This window comes from Netta rufina, assembly GCF_964035555.1.
Source record: "Netta rufina genome assembly, chromosome: 20".
Classification (NCBI taxonomy): Eukaryota; Metazoa; Chordata; class Aves; order Anseriformes; family Anatidae; genus Netta; species Netta rufina.
In genome coordinates, this window is record NC_140144.1 from 9114352 (window position 1) to 9132717 (window position 18366).

The 18366-nt window shown below is 47.7% G+C and overlaps 1 protein-coding gene across 1 annotated transcript; it reads left to right on the forward strand.

Moving 5' to 3' along the window:
* The first annotated feature begins 13 nt into the window (after window positions 1–13).
* ZER1 (zyg-11 related cell cycle regulator) lies at window positions 14–16425 on the forward strand. Its single transcript, XM_084299003.1, has 16 exons — window positions 14–142; window positions 4450–4713; window positions 5564–5714; window positions 5985–6421; window positions 7841–8017; window positions 9159–9273; window positions 9802–9948; window positions 10201–10374; window positions 11073–11288; window positions 11973–12014; window positions 12369–12488; window positions 12941–13056; window positions 13406–13594; window positions 14556–14653; window positions 15049–15151; window positions 16234–16425. The coding sequence occupies exons 2-16, from the start codon at window positions 4556–4558 to the stop codon at window positions 16289–16291; spliced, it is 2301 nt and encodes a 766-aa protein (XP_084155129.1). The 5' UTR covers window positions 14–142; window positions 4450–4555; the 3' UTR covers window positions 16292–16425.
* The last annotated feature ends 1941 nt before the right edge of the window (window positions 16426–18366 follow it).

Consider the following 18366-nt stretch of genomic DNA (forward strand, 5'->3'; position numbering starts at 1 on the left):
AAGTGACGGCGGGGTTTGTTGACAGCGGAGGCCGCGGCGGCGGCGGCGGGGGGAGGGACGGGGGGGGCCCCGAGCAGGAGGAGGCCGAGCCCGAGCCCTGCCCGCCGGCCCCGGCCCTCCGCGGGGGGGGCTCTGGAGCCAGGTGAGTCCCGTTCCCGGCCCCACAGCCTCCGAGGAACCGGGGTTGGCACCGGGAAGGGAGCCCCGGTGTGGGGGGGGAAGGGGGTTGGGGGCAGGGCCCGGGGCTGTCAGCGCGGGGGGGGGGAGGGGAGAAGGGGCAGGGGCAGGGGGCGCCTGGGCCCAGCCCGGGGAGCAGCGAGAGCCCGGCCCGGTAGGCACGGGGACCCCCCCCTGCCGGGATCCCGGCCCCACCGACACGCTGGGAGGTTGTGGGCACCGGGACGGGGCCGTGCTGGGGGCTGGCGGGCAGGGCTGGAGCTTCCCCGGCCAGCTGCGGGGGGAGAAATGAAGAATTACGGGAGGAGAAATGAATAACGATGGGGGGACAAATGAATAATTGCCCCCCCCCAGCTGGCAGCTGGAGTGACAGTGCAGTTTTCCCTCAAAACGCGCCCCGGGCCACAGCCCGCAAGCACGGCACGGGGATTTTTGGAGCCGTTCCCCTCCACACACGCTCTGTGCCCTCTCTCTCTCTCCTTGGGCACGGTCCCGGTGCTCCCCAAATCGGTTTCGCCCCTCGGTCGTGTGCCAGCACCGTGAAGGCTCCGGCCTTGGCACGGAGCCACCGTGAGTCAGGCTTGGCTTCGGGCAGCGGCCCCGGAGGGAGATACCGGGGGAGAAGCCGGGTCTCAAGTCCAAGGTAGGGAACGTTGGCACGGGCAGCCCGAGGTCGCCGCCAAGGCTCACGTGCCTGCAGAGCCAGAAATGATGTAAAAATACCAATGTAGGCTGCAAATAAGCAATACTTGCCAGAGAGGCTGGCTGGCTGTGGAAGGCTGGTGCTGGGGATGAGCGAAGCTGCGTGGCGTGGTGCTGCAGTTTCTTTTGGGACCCACAGCTGGAGGGAGGGTGCTGTTACTCCGTGGAGGAGGCTGCTTCTGGGGTCAGCCGGGTGTGCAGGCTTTGAATGCCCACTGCAGCGTCTCCCAGGGCCTTGGTTCCTTCGTGCATTGACACAGAAGCGAAAGCTGCCCAAGAAATAAATGGTAAAGAAGATTGGCAGCTGTACTTCTGACTCCTTTCGATTTCTGCACTTGAATTGTCAGCATCCTGCACGTGTTTTTGACCCTCCAAGAACACACACGCACAGGACAGCTCATTACCCGTCACTGGGCTGCACTGGTGACAGTCTGCAAGGCAGGCGACTTGCAGATCTATTGCCTGTGGAAAGCTGCCCGAGGATAATGATTAGGCAAACACTAATGATTTGTCAGCATATCTAGTTCACTTATTTTTATCACCAAAGCACACCGAGCTTATATCTAGAGCCAATACTGATCGGTGCAGCTATCGACTTCCTTACTTCCCTCTCCCCCTGCCTCCCTCACCTCTCAAGTCCAGTTTGAGGAGGCCAGGACTAGTTTGTCTCGTGTCCCATACCACAGGGCCACAGGTGCAGCAGCAGCTCGGGTGCTACTCGAATACACCCAGTAAATCACGAGGATGAATGCTTCTCTTTGGGGTTATTTTACTGGGGCGCTTTCCTCTGCGCTAGCTTCCTGCACGGGATTTTGTTGGTAGATTTTGGGAAGCTCAGAAGTTAACGTGGGATTTCTCTAGGGCTAGGATCAGCCGGATGCATCGTGCTGGCCACGGCAGAGGGGCACAGAGGATTGTCAGAGCAACAGGAAGGCAGCCCGTTCCCTTTAGAGTTCTAAGCTGCTTGGACAAGCCCCAAGCACTGACCATTTCCAGCTCCACGTGACAAAAGGTTGTCAATGGGGGTTTGTTTCCAAGTTCTCTGGCCAGCGGTAGGAAGCCAGGGAAGAACACTGGCTGCAGGGACCTCCCGTCTGGTGGCACGGGTGAACTGGTAGGGACAGCAGAACACGTTTCCCTGCTGGCTCAGATCTTCCTGTTCATCTTGCCTTTCTGGAAAGATTCTCTCCAGCAAGCTTCAGGCAAAACGTGTGAGAGGGACTCATTCTGGAGCTGAAGCAGATCTGTCTCCAAAGCAGACACCACGCAGGGCACAGGACAGCTTCCTCCCACCTGCATTCCCTCGGTTGGGACCTGAGCACTCGCGAGGCAATTCTCCACCCTCAGCGGCACATTTCACCCTCCTGACAAAACTACAAGAGGGACAGCTGTTGATCAGGGATTTCCTTCTTTTTTTCAGGATGAAAACCCATCTTACTCATTTTTGTTCCTTGTGACACGCATCTCAAAGGTCTCCAAGTTACCGTGGCACCCCTAAGTCATCAATTTTATGTTATCACGACGCTAGCTCAGGGCTCAGTGACCCAGAGAGAGACTGCACCCTTTAAACTGTCTCTGATCAGCACATCAAGTACATTTTTGGTGATTGCTGGGTTTGATTCATTTTTTTCTCTGCATCACCTGCTTGTGCTCGGAGACCTTTTCCCTCTTGAGTGAAAACCAGCAGAGAACCTGCTTGAGATCCCCACTGGAAAAGCTATTGAAAGTTCTAGGTCAGAACACAGTGGGCCAGGAATTTGGGACTGAAACAAAATCATTACAGCTGCCTGCACGTATAGTTCCCAAAAACATTTAGAGGAAGAAAGAATTATTGAAACAGTTCGAGTAAAGCCAAAAGGCAACCAGGGTTCAGTCCCAGGATTGTCCACTTACCCTAGAACAAGATTTGGCCCAGGGAGACGAGGCTTAGGGTAGGTGTTCCTCAGGTGTAGTCCAGCACTGCAGTTCCTCCATCGCCGAGCAAGGAGCAGCTCTGCTGATCTCGCTCGCTTTTTGAGGCTCCTTCGTGCCTTGGGTTAATTCCTTGGCCAACTTCTTGTCCTTGGCACTGAAACACACTCAAAAAAAATAATTACTGAGACACAGAGGGAAGAAAAGAGCTTTGATTTGCAACTTGTGTTGCCCTTGTTGCCCTTGCACAGAAATCCATTCTGCAGCGTAGGGGGGGGATCAGGAGGCCAGGAGCCTCAGTCAGGGCTGAGCTGCTGTCTCCCACAGGGACCATTTGGTGCCTGAATTTGAATTTGCCTGAAATTCTTGCATCGTGTGCTGCTACTACAGGAACGAAGGGAAGAGAGCACCAGAGGCTTTAGAGGAACACTCAGAAGCAGAGAGCTAGAGACAGACAAGCGCCCCAATCCTTGCAGCTGCAGGATAAAGATCAGAAGTGGCATATAGTTCGCATTTTGCAACAGCTTCCCCAGCAAAGGCTGCTCAGCTGTTGTGCAGAGGAGAATAACTCCATAGCATTCGTGTCCTCGCTGCAGTAGGGACACACCTATTGAAAAAAAAAAAAAACAACAATGTGTTTTTCCTCAGAACTAAACATTTCAACACAGTTCTTGTATGCTCATGGAAACGTATTGAAGGGTTCACATTAGGGTTGTTTCTAACGTGATTTGAGCCTTTTGAAAGTGAAACAGGAGTTGCTGTTCTTCAGTCATTTCTCCGAAACACCGTCAGTGCACTCAGCTAGGGCTCCTTCGGTGCCAGCGAGCAAGCCTGAAAAGCAGAGCCAGGAGATTTTTGAAACAAGAAAATGGACAGGAATAGCCTCCCCTGACTGCCTGCCTCGCCATCCTTCTTCATCTGGTGCTAAAAACCAAGAAGAGGAAAAAGTCCCTCGCCTTTTTCCCAGTCAGTTGCCTGTACTTTTTTTTCCTAACAGAATTTGGAACGTTTTAGGTGAGCAAGTTCCAGCTGCACTCGTCGATGTCCTTCACGTGCGTAAACCTTTTCGCTGCACTCAGCAAGGGAAGCCAAAGCAGTTCATGTGCTTCCCTCTGGCTTCTGATCCACTTCATGGTCTAGCTCAGGGACTTGCACGAAGCTTCTGGCTTGGAGCTGCAGAGAAGCACCCAGCTTGAACTTCACTTGGAACGATGGCCAACAATTACAGGCACGAGATATGGGGCTGCCAGGTCCCACTGGGGCTGCACAAAGGATCTTCGCAACAGTAAATTTTCTGGTGGTTTATCCGAGCCACTCTGAAGGAAACCAAGCACCGTGGTTTCTGCCACTTCCCTTTCAGAGGCCCTTCGTCAGCCAGATAACTCCTGCCATGAGGAAGCATTTTCTTGCTGTGTAGCGTCATTTCCAAACATGTTTCGTATTAACTCATTCCCTCGGTGTCCCCTGGGGGTGGGGTTGCCAAGGAATTAAGTCCCAGAGAGGCCAAAACGCTGCAGGTTCTTTTGAGGTCAGCAAGTGATGGGCTGTAAATAAACCCATCAACATCCTCGCTGGTACAGCAGCTTTGCAGGATGCTTTCCAGTCTGCCTTTCTCAATGCTTTTTTTTTTTTTTTTTTTTCCTCCTCCTCTGCTTATAGCTGCCCTGATGTCTCTGTAAATCCATCCTGGGATTTCGTTTGAGGAAAGGATCTTCTGAACCAAAAGCTTCCTTCTGTCCTTCCCCTGCCCGCTGCTTCCCTCAAGATGGCATCCGATAGCCCGGAGTCGCTAATGACCTTGTGCACAGATTTCTGCCTTCGCAACTTGGAGGGGACTCTCTGCTACCTGCTGGACAACGAAACGCTCCGACTCCACCCTGACATCTTCTTGCCAAGCGAGATTTGCGACAAACTTGTCAACGAGTACGTCTCAGGGCTGTGGGGAAGCGGTTGTCTGGTTTGGAAAGGAGCTGGGAGGCTTGGGGAAGGAGGACCATGGTTTTTCTAAAAAAAAAAAAAAAAAGTGATGGAAAGCATACAAGGAAAAAAACAGGGAGGAATTCGTAGGGCTGTTTTTGCTGGTTTAGCCTCAAATTGGAAATAAGGATGTGCATTAAATTCAGAAGGAACTATCCCCAGGGGTCACCATAGTCCTGCCAGTCACCATTTCCATATAGATAACCCCAGATTGCAATGAGCAGTCGCTGCTTCTTCCAAGAACATCAGTAAGCAACAAAGGAGCTTTCCTACTTCCCACCACGGCAGCATTACAGTTCTCTCCCAAACCAGAAAAATAAGAGTGCAAAGTGCTAACAGATGTTGCATTTTAGGGCAGCTGCTGCCATAGCTTCACAAAGCAACCTGTTTCCAGGGATTTCTAGCTTGGCTATCACAGTTTCTCTTGGCTGAACTCCTGCCCACAAAGTCTGGCAGAAAACTGGCTAGATAATTTTCTGAAAATGAAAAAATCAAGTTAATAGCTTTAAACAGGGAGGAAAGAAAAATCCCGGAGTCTGTGCTTGCCAGAAGCTGGTTTGCTCAGAAATACACATGACCTTGCACAAATCTTTGCCTTAGATTTTCCTAAGGAGTATTAGCTTTGTACAAAAAGAGATAATAGCCTAGCTCCCATTATCCCAGCATTATTCTGGATGATCAGGAGGGAGTCTGTGTGCTCAGGCACTTGGTAACGTTTTGCCATGACCAGTGAAGGTGCTAGGGCTGTACCTGAGCCTTTGCGTTGTGCTGTGCTAACGCCATTGCCCTAATGCAGGTATGTGGAGCTGGTCAAGACGGACAGCATCTTCGAACCCCATGAAAGCTTCTTCACCCTGTTCTCTGATCCCCGGAGCACCAGGCTAGCTCGGATCCACTTGCGGGAACAGATCGTGCAGGACCAGGACCTGGAGGCCATCAGGAAGCAGGTGGCATTGCCGTGACAGCACTGCTGCATGGGGAACGGCTAGAATCCCAGGCATCCAGAGATTCCCAGGATTGTATCCAAGTTTTTTGGGGGAGAACCTCAGCATCTCCATCCTCAGCACCCTAAAGGCTGCTGTAGGGAATGGGCTGGGGACACTGGTCGGGTCTGGTGACACGTGGTCTCAGGCTGTCCTGGTGTGAGGTGTTGTAGGGAGCAGGGTGGGCTCTCTGCCTGTGAGAGGTTTCTAACTGTTTGATTTTCCATCTTCCAGGATCTTGTTGAGCTCTACCTGACTAACTGTGAGAAGCTGACAGCCAAGAGTCTGCAAACCTTGGTGAGCTTCAGCCACACGCTTATCTCCCTTAGCCTCTTTGGATGCTGTAATATCTTCTACGAGGAGGAAAACCCTGGAGGCTGTGAAGATGACTGTTTGGTGAACCCCACTCGCCAGGTTTTGGTCAAGGACTTTACTTTCGAAGGCTTTAGCCGCTTGCGCTTCCTGAACCTGGGTCGCTTGATTGAAGGGGTAAATGTGGAGACGTTGCTTCGGCCTCTGGCCTCCCTTGCAGCTCTTGATCTCTCCGGGATCCAGCTGAACGATGTGGGATTTCTGACCCAGTGGAAGGACAGTCTGGTTTCCTTAGTGCTTTACAACATGGACCTTTCAGAGGAGCACATCCAAGTGATTGCACAGCTCCACAAGCTCAGGTCAGCAGATCTCTTTTTCCTTCTTTAGCTTTTCCCCACCGATAGGAGCCACGCAAGTCTCTTGGGGGTGGGCTACCTGCCTGCTGAGGGAGAGCCATCTGCTGCTGGCTTCAGGTTATAAACCCTCCCATGAACAGACTCTCTCACTGACTCACTGTGCACATCTGACATGGGGGAAAATTAAATAAATATACACACAAAGAAACATATCCACTCTAACCAAACAGAAAAAGAACAGCAGAACACCCAAGATGTGGGGAAAAATGGCTATGGATGTACACAGATACCAGTTCAGTGACAACCACACTGTGAAAGTCAATCCTTCATACCACTTGTTAAACGGGAACATCCAAAGTTCAAAACTGGCTCTGAGATAAAACTCAGAAAGCTCTCAGCTCAGACCATCTGCTCGCTGTGCTTTGTGTAAGCGCGCTGTGGATGGATGGTGCAACCAAGGAAAAAAGCAGCGTAAATAAATAGGCACTCCAGACCTAACAGTGTTGACAGTGAAATGACTTCCTGAAACAGAGTCGAGACAATTGCTATTCAAACTGCACAGTGGTATCAGGAACAAGACCCGAGCCAAAAAGAAGGGCCCTAGCATTCACATGAAGCATACTTAGCAATGCCTTCAGTATTGTCTGCACAGACTGCAGGCACTAGGGGGTACCGCGTTAACATGTGTCCTAGGAGAACCTCCTGGGTATCACTGGCTAAATCCTAATGACTTCGTTTGCCTGCTGGTGATTTGCGATGAAACTTGGTTCACAACATGGAGAAAACACTTCTGAAAGTAGGAAGTTGGCTCCTGCCTTAAGCAGTTTAGTCTCTCCCAAGGGGTCTTCACTCAGCAGGCAGGAGCATGCCCTGCCCTATAAGGGACCCTACTTGCACATGGTAGCCAGTTAGTTCGCCCCACAACTCCCTTCGCAGCAGGGGTTTCCCCTGGGTTTAAGCATTTAAATACTGCATGGTACATGAAATGAGAGTAATAGCCTGGAGTGGAAAAAAAAAAAAAAAAAAGATTGGGGAAGCAGACAAAAACTTGTGTAAATTAATTTGTGGGATGAGGCAACAAATGTTTCTGGGAATGCAAAGATCCTCTAGTGCATCTTAATCACCAGGCTTTGATGGAGCTTGGGAAAGGCAGTTCCTGAGCCTAGAGCAATTTCCTTTGTGATGGTGTGGCCGAGTGAGTCATTGTGCTCCATTTTAAGTAGACCTCTACCAGATACCTGTGTGCTTCGGTTAGACACAAGGCCAGATCCTGCTGCCAGATCCTACAGAACCACATTCCTGTATCTTAGGAAGGGAATAATAACAACAATCACACTTGGCTCATCACTTTCCCCAGTAGAGTCCCATTTTAGCAACCAGCTGATGCTTTCCAGACACTGAGCTGCTCTCTGTCATTTGCAGGCACTTGGATATCTCCCGTGATCATCTGTCCAGTTACTACAAATTCAAGCTGACCCGGCGGGTTCTAAACCTGTTTGTGGAAAACTTGCTAAACCTCACTTCGCTCGATATCTCAGGGCACACCATGTTGGAGAACTGCACTATCCCAAGCATGGAAGAGAAGATGGGCCAGACAAGGTAAGGAAACGGCAATTACTGAGGTCAGCTTGGATGGCTGGTTTGGTCAAAGATGAATTAAGGATGCTTCCCTCTTCTGGCCTTCCAAATTCAGTAGATCTAATTAATACTAAAAAGCAAGATACAACTGTTCCTAGTTCCTCCTGATGCTAATGACTAGTATGGGAATCAGCTGTGTTTTCTGTATGTGACACAAATAAGGACTGCAAAAGTAATAAATTCATTCTACCTGGCTTCCATACATAACTGAAGAAGTTCTTTTCTACACGCATTCTTCTAGGGATCACTTGCAATGGTTTAATAGATCTAAAAGGACTCTAGGGCCCTTTACGCATTTTCCATATAAAACATTTTTACCTTCACTGAAATGAGGCTTTTCTGAGACAAAACACTTCTACACTAAGTCAACACATCAGTGTTCACAGGAGGGCAGAGTGTTTTCAGAATTTAGAATTTAAAGGCAGATTTTCAGATGTGACCTGGATGCTGGGCAAACTAACCTTTGAAAATGCTGGTCCACCTCAGTAGGACATACTTAGAGATGTGGTTTTCCAGGTCAGCTAAGAGCTCTGCCCTCCTGTTCTGTAAGCACTCAAGCGCAAAAGCAAACAAGTGAGACAGTACTGACTCTTTTCCAAAGCTGGTAAAAAAAATAAATTATAATACTGGCTCTTGGTCAATAAGGAACATGGCAGCAAAACAAGTGTTCTTGCATAAACATACCGGTCTGCTTCTGTGATCATCACAGAAGCACAGACACACATGACGGAAGCAGATGACACACAGACAAGTTTGCAAATAGTTTGGATCAGTGAAATGCACATCTCTTTCCTAAGAAGTGTTCACCCCAACTAGTGAATTTCCAGGACAAATTCTATCTAGGAAAGCTGCATTCTGCCTGCATGAATTCTTACTGCTGTTTTTGTTCGACACATTTAGCCCTTCACTCAGGATCATCTGGGATGTGTGCCTATTGTTAGCTTTAGGAGAAGCTGGCTGGTGTACAGCTGAAATGCAGATGATATCACTCTAGTTACAGAGCAGTACAGTCAAAATGAGCAGAGAGGAGGTAGCTGTTTTTATGGCAGGAGACACCCGGAGAAGCAGGGTACCAACACGAGTGATCTCTTTCTTTCCTCAGCATTGAGCCAGCAAAGAGCAGCATCGCACCCTTCCGGGGTCTGAAACGACCGCTCCAATTCTTGGGCCTTTTTGAGACGTCTCTCTGCCGCCTGACACATATTCCAGCCTATAAGGTAATGAGGGTGCAAGAATATTGGTAGTAGGTACTTGGCAGAAGTTCAAAGAACATGCAAATCACTGTCTGCTAGTAGAGTGGAATTCTTAGGGTCTCACGTGTGACAGTTTAGCTCTGACCTTTTTATAGCTACTTGATAACGCAGGAGAGCTGCCAGAGGGCAAGACAAGACCTATATCCCACACAGTTTTTACAGGTGTTTAAAAAATATATAAAAAAGCCACTTAGAGAATGGGCTGAAAAACTCATCCCCAATTAAGGATTAGGATTGTCTGTGACTACCAGAAAACAAAGACAATAGGAGTCTTGTGAATAGCATCCTTCTGCCCCAGAGTTGCCTTTTCTTGTCATTCTGGGCCAAGAAACGACTCAAACATCTTTGCTCCCATCATGGGCCTAATCCTACTAGAAGGACAGATGCAAGTTGCCCCCTTTGACCTTTCAGACCTACCCTCAGAGTTCCCTTCTGATGCTGGCTTTCCTCCCTCATCCTTTTTTCCCCCTGACCCTTGTTCCTCCATGCTAGGTGAGTGGAGACAAGAATGAAGAGCAAGTCCTGAATGCTATCGAGGCGTACACTGAACACCGGCCAGAAATCACTTCGCGGGCCATCAACCTCCTTTTTGACATTGCCCGCATTGAGCGTTGCAGCCAGCTGTTGCGAGCCCTTCAGGTAAGTCCCTTCCTAGCATTTACCTCACCCTTACAAGGGAAATTTTGCAGTCCCAGCCTTTTCTTCACACCAGGATGCCATATCAGGCCATTCTGGAGAAAGTTCCAGTAGTGCAGTGGAACTGGATACCTTCATTTCATAAGCACGTTCCTTGCAGGCTTGTAACAGCCTTTGTCCCACACAGCCATAACTCTCCTTCCAAGACTCAACAGCAAGTCAGTGGCACTGAAGCTTCGTGTTGCTTCCTTGCAGCTGGTGATCACAGCCCTCAAGTGCCACAAGGATGACAAAAACATCCAGGTGACAGGCAGCGCGGCGCTGTTTTACCTGACAAACTCCGAGTACCGCATGGAGCAGAGCGTAAAGCTGCGGCGCCAGGTCATCCAGGTGGTGCTGAACGGCATGGAGTCCTACCAGGAAGTCACAGTAAGAGCTGCCCGGCCTCCTTTGGCTCCCCCAGTTCTCCTTCCTATGTTAGGTCTTTAGCTTGGTGTTAGCATTTGTGGATTCTAAGCCTCTGGTACGTGAGCTGAGGCAGGCACCAGAGAACTATTTGCCCAGATCTGCTCTTTGCCTTCACTCAGTAGTGGGAATTACGTGCAAGGTGCTCCTTAGCCTTGTGATGTTCTCCAGAACCAGGGGAAGCAAGTGATGGTAGCAAGGCACCTTTTCAGCTGATGTTAAAGGTCAGAAGGTGTACAACCCACAGCATAGGTGTCCAATACTGCCTATGGGGTGAAAGGGGTGTGGACGTGGGGGTGTTAAGCTAACAGAAAGAAACGTCATGCCAATGCCCTGCTATCAGAAGCTAGCTGACAATATACCTGCGACACCTCTGGGCTACAGAATGGTGACTCCTGAACAGAAAGCTTAAAGGCAGCAAGGAACCGCCTTGAAAAGTGACGTGTGTTGGGCGATTGTGTGGCAATGTGAGACCCGTGAGAGAGAAGAGCCTACTGATAGAGCGCAGCTCAAGCAGACCGCTAGGTAGGAGGGTGACAGAAATTTCAGTGGTAGTGGTCAAACAAGAAGATGGTTTCAGTACAAAGCAGAAAGAGAACTTGAGGGGATAAAGTCAGATTTTTGTAGCCAGCTGGTGCAGCATTTGCTTCCCTTCGACCCAGGTACAGCGCAACTGCTGCCTGACGCTGTGTAACTTCAGCATTCCCGAGGAGCTGGAGTTCCAGTACCGCCGAGTCAACGAGCTGCTGCTGAACATCCTCAATCAGAGCCGGCAGGATGAGTCTATCCAGCGCATCGCCGTGCACCTCTGTAATGCTCTGGTCTGCCAGGTGGACAACGATCATAAAGAAGCTGTGGGCAAGATGGGTTTTGTCATGGTTGGTATGGTCCCAAGGCATCTGCTTATCTTTAACCCAGGCTACCTCAGTTTCCTTGCAGCAGTCCACCAAACAGGCCCAGCCAGTGAACCAGCCTCACCATATCACAGGAGGGAACTGGTGTTCCAGCAGCATTAACCTCTCCTGGAACCTGCCCCTCCACGTGACACCTTTTTCTGGCTTGCCAGCCCTGGAAGTCATGGTCTCAGAGACAGGCTGTCCATGAGAGCAGGGAAGCAGCGTGACCTGATACGTTCCCTCTTTGCTGCACTGTTTCCAGAACCAGTACAACCTTTTGATTAGCTCCTTCTGCATCTCCCTAAATTTGCATCAGCTCCCCAACTCACATCAACGCATATCTCACCCCTCCACAAAGAACTGCAGAGGCCAGAGCTTTTTTGCAGTTCTACCACATCCCAGACTTTGTCACACAGGTCACAACTGACTTGACTGTAAACCCAACAAACTTGGCTGTGACATGGTTCAGCTCTTCAAACACACCTGCAATCCTGAACATAACCCAATCCCACTGATTTAGAGGAAAAAATATCTAGTAACTACTCCGCAAAGGGTCAAAACTTCATATGCCTGCAAGGGGCTGCAGCCAGTCCTGCAGCACCTACAGCTGTCGGTTTTAGCTCTGTGATTCTTGAACTGTTCTCATTCTTCCCCTTCTGCCCACAGACAATGCTAAAATTGATTCAGAAGAAGCTGGCTGATAAAACGGTGAGTGTTTCCCACAGAAGTTTATACATAGAGTATTTTTTCTTCAGTCTGACTTTGGCATGGAGATCAGTCTGGAGCGCTAGCCCAGCTTCTCTACCAAGCATGAGACATCCCAGCTGGTGCTGCAGAATTTCTTGTCACTGGAGGGAGGGTGGCAGGGCAGGAGGGAATGTGGCAGGGAAGCAAAAGTAATAAACAAACAAGCACACTTGCTGACAAGCTGAAAGTGAATAACAAGATTTTCTTACCCCTGAATTCATCCGGGGCAAAGGCAGAGATGAAACAAGTGGCTGGTTTGCACTGGGCTCCCACATTTGCAAAACTGTTTCTTTCCCTTTCTCTTCGGCTCCATAGTGCGATCAGGTGATGGAGTTCTCCTGGAGCGCCCTCTGGAACATTACTGATGAGACCCCTGATAACTGTGAGATGTTCCTTAACTACAGTGGCATGAAACTGTTCTTGGAGTGCCTGAAAGTAAGTACATCTAGTTTCTCTAGATGAACGCTGACATTAGCAGTGGAGATACAAGTGTCTGGGCACGATTCCTAGTTATGCTAATCCATAAGCAGTACTTCCTATGTTGCATGAACAGAAAAAGCTTGCATGTTTCATTCTTTCTCTCATCCACCCACCCACCCACCAGGAAAGCAGAGAAACTTAAACTGAGCGCATCCCCCTCTTTCCTGCCTCGTACGCAGTTTTCCTTAAGTAGAGCACCAGTGAGTAACAGGCGCTGGCCTTGATTTCTCATTTCACATGGATCTCGAAGGCTAGAGATCCCATCAGAGAATTGCTAAAGAACCAATGCTAACTACCCAAAAACACTCACCCTTTTTAGAAGCACTGCACAACCTTTCCCCAGGGTCTCTTGTTCTCAATATCACCGTGCTTCTACTATTGTATAATCCTGTCTCTGACTTTATTAGGAGTTCCCAGAGAAACAGGAGCTGCATCGCAATATGCTCGGCCTCCTTGGCAATGTGGCAGAGGTGAAGGAACTCCGCCCACAGCTCATGACCTCCCAGTTCATCAGTGTGTTCAGGTGAGTGCCAGGCTAATGAGCAGCTGGGCCAAGTGAATGCTTGTGTTGGTCCTGAATCACCTGGAGACTTTTCAACCTTTGATGCCTCAGATTGTTTTTGCATTCTAAAAAAGCTAAAAGGAAATCATTTGACAGCTTTGTAAATGCCTTGGATTGTAGGGGCTTATTTGTGGTGTTAATGTCACTGAAAAGCTGCATCCCTGGAGAGCGTTGCTCCTGTTTCAGGCTGGAGATGTTTTCTCCAATGACTGTTTCTGATCACAAAAAAACACATGTTGGTTTTGTTTTTTTGTAAGATGCTAAGGAAGGTTGTTCTGGAACCTCCCAATGATCTCTTCTGTCTTGGCAGCAACCTGCTGGAGAGCAAAGCAGATGGCATTGAGGTATCCTATAATGCCTGTGGCGTGCTCTCCCATATCATGTTTGATGGTCCAGAGGCCTGGGGTATATGTGAGCCACACCGAGAGGAAGTTGTAAAGAGGATGTGGGCAGCCATCCAGAGCTGGGATATCAACTCCAGAAGAAATATCAATTACAGGTGAGGAATAGAGAAGTATGACTCATTTTCTCGGCAGCCAGGCTTGTCACAGAAAGCAAGCACCAACAGACAGAAGGGAAAAGGTACAGCAGAGCGTGGAGGTTCTGCTTAAAGTGAAGGAGAAATCCTCAAGAACATATTCTTTAGTGAGGGCTTCACATCTTCCTTTGACTGAAGGTAGCATGTTACACAGGCTGTTGAAAATTAATACCTTGTCTGGCAAATCCTATGAGAGAAGCAAGGGAACCCAGCAGACTTCATTCTGCACATTTCTGGTGAAATTGCATAGTTCAGAAACCCACAATCTGACTATCTGAGATTGACTAAACATCATTCTTTGAGACTTCTGTCCTTGGCACCTTAATTCTGAAAGACACATGTATTGCTGTAGCTTTCACTCTCCTCTGGGGGATATATAGACACAGTTCCCAGAAACCTCTTAATGGGTTAATACAACCAGTGGAATCCTCCAAAGTCCTTCCTCTGTGAGGGTGTCAGGTACTGTGTATTCCCATAGTGCCTGGCAGGAATCCTGAACGAATGGCATTCCAATTCCTTAGCTACAGTATAGACACATGATTGTCAGAAGAAACAGAGCAACCATTGCACGTGAGCAGCTGGCTTTGACTGGGTATAATTTTGTTTTGGACCCTCTACAGAATGACCCGTGCTGCTGGGTTTCAGCTGTCACGAGGAAATGACTGACAGAGGATGGAAATCAGCTGACTTCTTTGCAGCTATGTATCTGGGCAGCATGTTTATGCTAAAGCAGCAGGGCCTGTAAGCCTGCCAGTATTGCCATGTGACACAGACTTAGGCTTTGATGCCAGAATCTTTGACATGCCAATAGATTTACTGCTGTGGTTTCTGTGAGCACAGGGTTTGTATTGCTCTGTGTAGCAAAGGTGCTGGAAGAAGCAGCTCTTGGATTTTTAGCAAGTTCTACAATATTTCTGTGCAGGTCATTCGAACCAATCCTTCGGCTTCTTCCACAAGGGATCTCTCCGGTCAGCCAGCACTGGGCTACTTGGGCACTGTATAACTTGGTCTCTGTCTACCGTAAGTTCCTGTTTCAAAATCACACCCACTGCACTGTAAAAGCTGACATTGTGAATCTAAACTTGTTACCAGAAAAACTCATCCCAATTTAGCTATGTAGTTAGAGAGAACCTTCTCTGAATGATGCAGGAATGTCCAGGCAGCACAGCCAAACAAAAAACAGTGAGACTTAGAGCATAGGAAATTCCTTCAATGTTTTGATCCTTCTGGCCATGCTCTTGTTTCTCAGTCATTTTGTGTCCTGTTTTTATAGCCAAGGTACCCCTAACAGGTTGTCTCGAAAAAAAAAAAAAAAAAAAGTTTTGTGACTTCTCCAGCAGCATCCTACCCCTCCTGCCACCCTTTATTCTGCTCTTGTGAAGGTTCAAGGACCTATTTTATTCTTTTCTCTGCAGCTGACAAGTATTGCCCACTGCTGATCAAAGAAGGTGGGATTCCCCTTCTGAAGGACATGATTAAAATGGCCTCAGCACGGCAAGAGACCAAGGAAATGGCCCGGTAGGAAACCAATGCGTTGTCATCAAACATTCAGTTTAGCTTCAAGTTAGTTTTTACTCTTACATCAAGTGAGGCTACCAAAGAAAGGCCTGTGCTGATCTCTACAAGGGGTGAAGCAAACATGGGAGAAGAGCAGGAAAACTGATAGAAACAAGACTAGAGAGGTGATAATAGGTGGGCAATAAACACGTCATTGAGGGTTCATAGATGCCAGGCAAATAGGTTATAGGAGTGGCTTGTTGGATAAGAGAGCCACATTGCTAATTGCATCTCGTATTCTCATAGTCCCCAGTCATTGCTACTGTCCGTACTGGAGGTGTGGGGTCCCTGTTTGTAATCATACAGGCCTGTCACTAAAAGAGCTGACTGTGACTGCACAGTTAAAATCAGAGGATTCTCAAAAGGTGGAGAGAGTCCCCCACCGCTGTGAACTTCCCCAGATTATTACATGACTTTCCTTTGGAGTCATTCTTTCCAAGTTTTAAGAGAGAGCTGCAGTTTCTAATCATTGACAAACTGAGCTCTACAATTTCATGCCTGCAGGATGAATATAAAGGAGAGGTAGAGATTGGCTGGGAATATGCACCTGGTGGGTGAGCGGCAGGCATTCCTCACAGCTGAAGGGTTGCTAACTGCTGGAGGTGACAGAACCCTGCAGAAGAATACCGTGGGTTAGACAAATTATGTATAGTGATGTGACAGTCCAAGAACAGTAAATGGGAAGAACAGGAAAAGCAGGGACAGATAACAGCAGAGTGAAAACAAACATTTGTATGCATGCGCTTCCTGGTGTGATTCAAAGTTATCTGATGATTTGGATATGAGGGTGAGAAATGAATGGTCTCATGGATGAGGATTTATACTAATATGACTTGAAATCCCAAGGGAATGAACAGCAAACTCTATGTTGCTTTGTGGAATATGCTCCTTTTGATACAAACATTGCTTAATGCACATCAGAAGAGCCTGCCTGCTGCAAACAGTGTATATTTACATAGAGACCAAGCTATGTTCCTGTCCCACAACTGTAATGCAGTAAGCTTTAAACTAAACCCTCTCTCCTTGTCCTGTTTTATCCATAGGAAAGTTATAGAGCACTGCAGTAACTTTAAGGAGGAGAACATGGACACTTCCAGATAGAGGCAATCACCTAGTGCCTCTTGCCAGCACTGTATCCAGCTTCTCTCTAATTCACTGTATATAGGGAGGACTCTTTCTTACCAACTCGCCCGTTGGAAGGAAACTTTATGTGTGTGTGTGAGACCCTCAGTAGATGAAGGTGAACAGGGGAGGGGGGGAGGGACTTTTTGCACAACAAAATGCTTTCCTTAAATTAGTGGACTTTTTTGTTATGAAGTTTCAGATTGAAGTTCTGTGTGTATGATTTCTGTATAAAAAGAAAAAAACAAAGACAACTACATTATGTATCTTTTAACCTTTTTTTTAGACCACACAGAGAGCCTCAAATGATCATGAGCTTGAAGACCTAGTTGTGTGATCGCTAGTGTGACTTTTTTTATTTCCCACTTTTTAGAAAATTCCCTTTTGCTGTATTGCATGAGGTCCTGTAATGTCTGCAAGATCACCAGTCCTGAATTGGTATTGGCCACTCAGTGGGTTTTATAGGCAATGCAAATTATTTATTTGCTTATAGAGGTTGGGGGACACAATACAAGAGAGTTAGACCAAGAGAACTGACCTTTTTAGTAATATTTGTAAGTAGAGAAAATGGGAAAGAAAGATCTTTCAAGTCAATTCATTCCCTTAAGGTTTTTTATGGAAGACTCATTTTAATAGAAGCACTGCTAAGTGTACGTGGGTCATTTGGAAGTAAGACATTCCCATTAAAGTCAAGAGTTCTGTTTTGTCCCCTTTGGCAGTTCAGTAGGATCTGCCAGCCCACCCAGTCTCACACAGTCAGGGACGACCAGTAAAACCAGTTACCCACCCGTGGCAACACAGAGCTTTTCCGTCTAAGGGAGGCTGTGCAACAAGGAACAAGGTTTGTTCACAAAGGGCTATGCATCTTCATTCCAGTACTTCAGCTTTTTAGTTCTGTTCTGCTTTATGGGAAAGGGCTACAAATGCCAGAAAGTGGATTTCCCCTTGGCATAAGAAGTTCTCTTAGATCCTAGGCAAGAGCAGCTTGTACCAGTGCAAGTTCCAGTAACGGACTGAAGCTGTCCTACCCTTCTTCAGTCTGCGTTGGTACAAGCCACACTCAATGACAAAGTAATCTCCCTTTATAGGAAGCTTACTGCAGCACAGGTGCTGTCACTGGAGCTGCTAACATCCTCTTTTGAGACTAGGGAGTCTCTATGCATTCTTTGGAGTGTGATCTCATGAAATAGCACCTCCTGTTCCACCCCAACATCTTCCCCTTCATCTGGGAAACAAAGGGCCCTATTCTTATCCAATTCCCACCAGTGCAGTCCCACTCACATCAGCAGAATTACTCCAATTTATATGGTGTAGGGGAGAGGGAGTCCCACTAAGGTGGTCTTGATTTTTAAAACTCTAGACCTATAAGATGCTTAAGAAGCCGAGGGCCAAAGTTTGCTGCACAGCCAAGCACTCAACACCACATCATGCAGTTCATGCTCAAGAGCCCCCTGCTTGTCACAGTTCTTTCACAATTCACAGTTCTTCCCTTAAAAATGAGTTTAGAAAATATTTTACATCTGCAGTTAGAGGAAGCCATGGCCACGTGATTTAGGACATTTCAGGCCTCACACAGCACAGTAACCGTCGCTGCTCTCTTCCCTTACATTGCTCTCAGATTTGACTCGCTGCTATGACAGGTTCTTCTAATGCTCAGAGTTAATGCTGTCGTTGCTGAGCACATTATAGATAGATCCTAGAGACACAAACTGACACTTTAAATGACAGAACACAGCTGCCCTGAGAGGTTTACTTTTTTTCTGCCAATATGGTGTTACTCAATGTCTTCTTTTCTCTTTTTAACCATACGTCATTTGTTTTGATATTGTGAGATCTGTACTTTTTTCTTTAAGTATTTTTCAAACTTATATATATTTTTGTGTCACTTTTGAATTGTTTTCATATGGTTTGCAAAACTTGACAAATTATACTTTTTTTTTTTTGAGGTTGTTTGATTGAAATGTATTTTTATCTCTCTGATTCCTGTTCCCCAAGAATGTGTGTCCCTATAAGCTTTGAGACAGACAAGTTTATTTCATGATGTTTTCTGTGTA

Excerpts from the sequence above, each read along its gene's own strand:
- ZER1 (XM_084299003.1), top strand. The coding sequence starts at position 4,556 with ATGGCATCCGATAGCCCGGAGTCGCTAATGACCTTGTGCACAGATTTC. Across the intron at positions 8,018-9,158 it reads GAGAAGATGGGCCAGACAAG|CATTGAGCCAGCAAAGAGCA; the intron begins GTAAGGAAACGG and ends TTCTTTCCTCAG. Across the intron at positions 10,375-11,072 it reads AGTCCTACCAGGAAGTCACA|GTACAGCGCAACTGCTGCCT; the intron begins GTAAGAGCTGCC and ends CCTTCGACCCAG.